Genomic DNA, 4189 nt, shown 5'->3' with positions numbered 1-4189 from the left:
ATCTACTTGAGACACTGTTTCAAAATAAAGAATAAAAAATAGGGCTGGGGGTATAGCTCAGAGGTAGAACACTCCTGGGTTTAATCCCACTACTGCAAACAAACAAAAAAGTGCTGAGGGTGTTCCTTAGAGGTAGAATACCCTTGGGTTCAACTCCCAGTACTGAACCAAACCCCAAACCCTCACCCTCCCGTAGGCCTTGCCCAACTGCAAGCTGCAGGAAGCCTGGCACACCTCTGCACCTGTCCCTGTGGGTGGCAGATCCTGGCCTGGCAGCAGAGTTTCCCTGCTCCACTGCTTCACAATCCCAGGCTACAAGGGCCAAGGACACAGCCATTGGCTGCCTGGGTGCCCAGCAGGGTACCCAGCGCACCAGGTGTCAGACAACTGAGCAATGTGGGGCACCCAGCAGGCGGCTCTTCAGATATTACTTAGCACCAGACTCCTCACGTGTGAGTATTTTTGCTGCCAATGCATAGAGAAAGGCTGAGCCGGGTGTGGTGTAATCCCAGCATTCGGGAGGCTGAGACCGGAGGATCGCGGTTTGCGGACAGCTTCAGTTACTTGGTGAGGCCCTCTGCAACTCAGTGAGACCCGGTTTCAAAATAAAGAATAAAAAACAGGGCAAGGGGCGTAGCTTGGAGGTCGAATGACCCTGGGTTCCATCCCCAGACCCGCAAAAAAAAAAAAAAAAAAAAAAAGTATGAAGCCGGGTGTGGTGGCGCACACTTGTAATCCCAGCATTCAGGAGGCTGAGATAGGAGGGTCGCAGTTCACGGACAGCCTCAGCTACTTAGTGAGGCCCTTTGCAACTAACTCAGTGAGACTGTGTTTTAAAATAAAGAATAAAAAAATAGAGCTGGGGGTGTAGCTCGGAGGTAGAATGTCCTTGGGTTCCATCCCCAGTACTGGAAAAAGCAGAGAGCGGGGGGTGGGGGGGGGTGGGGGGGGGGAGAACGCGTGCGCACTTCCAAAGGGAGGTGGTGACTTCAAACTTGGTGTAGACCAAGTTGAAGGGTACTCAGCAGCTACGGACTGCAGAGAGCTATCTCCCTGGGCCCAGGGAGATACAGACAATGCCCTGATCCAGGGACTGGGCAAAACCAGTAACAAAACCACAGATAAAAAGAAAAGGCCACCATGCTGCAGCACAAAATCACCAAAGACGCCTCCACGGCAGGTTACAAAACCTCGAGGCTGAGAGGATGCTCAAAGGGCCTCTCTGTGCCATCCTGGACGTCTCCCCAGCCGGGGCCCGCACACTGCGCCTCGACGGCAGCCGGCACCGGATCGAGCTGCTGGTCTACAAGACAGTGGTGGCTGGCTCTGTTCACTGACGTTGAATGTCACGGGGGGCTACTCTCATGCTGACCTTCATTCCACACTTTCCCAATGGCTGCAGATCCTAGAGCCACAACTGAACTGGGGCCAAAGGGGTGGCCAGTGCTGGGAGTGGTGGTGTATGCCTGTAACCCCAGAGTACTTGGGAGGCTGAGATAGGAGGATCCATGGTTTGAGGCCAGGCTCAACAACTAAGCCAGACTCTCTGCAGTCAAAATAAAAGATGAAAAGGCTGGAGATGTAGCTCGGAGACAGAACGGCCTCAGGTTCCATCTCCTGTACAAAAAAATTGTCTTCTTAAGCATATTACTTGATGCAAAGGCTTTTACTTTCAAAGGATTTGTCTGCTGCACTAAGGTTTGGGTACGTTCCCTGTGTTGGAAGCTGGGTCCTCCTGGGTGGGCCTAGGGAGCCCCTCAGGTCAAGGGGGCATGTCCTGGGACAGGGCTGGAGGACCAGTTGGGATCACCTGCCTTGAGATTCACACCAGAGCTGAGCTGATGCCGGCGCCAGGCCCTTGAATCTCCAAACTGCGAGGTAATAAACCTCTTTAATAATAAAATCATCCAAACTCTGCCATTTTGTTATAGTAATGAAAAACTACAACAGCCTGACTTCAAAGTTAGGTTCTTCCTCTGCACTCATATGCCCGTGATGACCCTCTCCTCCGGTGGGATGTGCGAGACTTGGGGTCCCCGTTAACCGCCGGCCCCCAGCCCCGCCCGTGCGTGCCACCCAACCTGAAGAGTAAGGGCGGTGAAGTGCGGATGCCACGCTTTACTCCAGCTTTCCTCCCTCTTTCTTATTAAATATCTGAAATATATTAATCTTCGAAAACAATATCAACAGTACTCAGTGAATACAGGCTGTGGAGTAAACAACGAGTCCAGATTGCAAAACGGTGGGTTGTGTAAAAAAAACTGGAGCGTGTGCACTCAAGAGCGGATTCCCGGCAGCCTCCCGGGGAGCCCCGGCGGCCAAGGCGCGGCAGACCTCCCGCTCTGCCTCACGGGAAGGACGCAGGATGTGTTCTGGCGCTGGGGCTCAGTCTCTGAGCAGGTTCTCCGGCTTGGGGTAGCCAAAGAGAACAAAGTCGGCTTCGTAGAGTTTGTAGAGCTGCTGCCTCCAGGCCAGGGGGATCTTGGCGAACCAGTCCTCCTCCCAGCTGCTGGCAGTCCTGTTGCGGTAGCTCGGGGGGAAGTGGAGCTGCGCGTCCACCTTGAGGAGCCTGAGGAGCTGGGCGGCGTCCGTCTGCAGGGTCTCCAGCTTCCCCACGAAGTCGTAGTCTATCTGGCAGGGGTGGCAGAGGCGGTACACCTGCCGCCAGTGCTCGTTGAAGGGCGCCAGCTTCTCGGTGTGCGGGTCCAGCAGGTACTGGATGAAGTTGCTGAAGGACACCCTGAGGCCGGCGCTGAAGGCCTCGCTCACCGAGGTGGGCAGGCTGCTGTGGTTGGCGTACAGCCTGAGCATGGGCACGGCAAACTTGCGGTAGAACTCCTCGTTCTCCAGCTCGAACTTGCTGCGGAAGGCGGAGATGAGGCGCACGAAGGGGTCGCGCACGAACAGGAACTTGGTGTACTTCTTCAGCTTGATCTTCATGAGGTGGCGGGAGAACTTCCCGTAGCGGCGCCAGAACTTGTTGAAGGTCAGGTGGGTGCTGGAGTTGTGCACGTGCTCGCGGGGGATGTCCAGCGGGTCGCGGTAGGGCGCGCCGCGGTCCAGCAGGCTCTCGCTCAGCACGATCATCACGCGCTTCCAGTTGGTGCAGGCCACCTTGGGCACGTAGCAGTAGATGACGCCGTGCCGGTCGTCCACGATGAGGTGGTTCAGCTCGTAGTTGGGGATGTCGTCGAAGGAGCGCTCCTTGGTGGGGAAGGCCAGGCTGGAGTTGGCACAGAAGTCCCGCAGCACGCTCCTCCGCTCGGCCTGCTGCTGGCCCTGATCGGGGCTCTGCTGGGCGTCGTGGGGGGACCAGTCGTAGCCCCTCACGCTCTCCTCCATGAGGCTCGCCGCGGGCTTGCTGGAGGCCGGCACGGGGGCCTGCTCGGTCTTTTTTCGGGAAGGCTCATTCTGCTTTGTGCCAGGGCTGAGAAGCTTATCCAGAAACTCACGGAGGTCGGACGTGAAAGCCTTCTCTTCCCTCTGCCGGGGGGTGGGGAGGGGCTGCAGGGTGTGCGGTCTGGACAGGGAGGTGTGCAGGTAGAAGTGGGCAGTGCCCACGTTGTCCCAATACACGATGATAAGGAGGATCATGAGGATGGACCCCAGCACCAGCCATAGCCGGAAGAGCTGGGGCTTGGGCATGCTGCCCTGGCCAGGGCTGGGCCCGCGCCTGGACCCTTTCACTTCAGCCTCACGGAACGATGGGACATGGCGCAGGGAGATGAACCTGGAGAGGCGACAGCACACTGAGTTAGACACCGAGACGAGCGTGACTCCTCCCACACACGAGCGTGACTCCTCCCACACACGGGGGCTGGGAGCAGCTGCCCTGATGTCAGGTCCTGCTGGGGCCTCATCAGGGGCCAGCTCCTTTGTGTAGCCATGGCTCACATGGCCCAGGAACAGGTGGAGACTGCACTGAAGAACCCGGTGGTCAGGCCAGGCGTCGGGGGGCTGGGCTTGGCCCCACTCGGTGTCAGCACGGGGGCAGAGGGCAAGGTGGGTGGAGCGAGGTGCTGGAGGCGGGCGAGCTGGCACTGCGCCCTCCCCACTCCTCTCCACTGGGGATAGGAAACATGAGTCATGCAGACGTTAATCAAAGGGAGCAGAAGAGGCTCAACGTCAGATGAAGTAAACGGCAGAAGGGAAAAGTCACCACCGAAGACAAAGAGGGGCTTTACACAAT

The 4189-nt window shown here is 57.4% G+C and overlaps 1 protein-coding gene across 1 annotated transcript; it reads right to left on the bottom strand.

Moving 5' to 3' along the window:
* Positions 1-2385: 2385 nt before the first annotated feature.
* Positions 2386-3645, bottom strand: CHST12 (carbohydrate sulfotransferase 12; the record flags this gene model as incomplete). Its single annotated transcript, XM_080704080.1, has 1 exon — positions 2386-3645. The coding sequence occupies one exon, from the start codon at positions 3643-3645 to the stop codon at positions 2386-2388; it is 1260 nt and encodes a 419-aa protein (XP_080560206.1).
* Positions 3646-4189: the final 544 nt, after the last annotated feature.

Source organism: Muscardinus avellanarius, assembly GCF_963383645.1.
Source record: "Muscardinus avellanarius genome assembly, chromosome: 10".
NCBI lineage: Eukaryota > Metazoa > Chordata > Mammalia > Rodentia > Gliridae > Muscardinus > Muscardinus avellanarius.
This window is presented reverse-complemented; position numbering and strand designations above follow the sequence as displayed.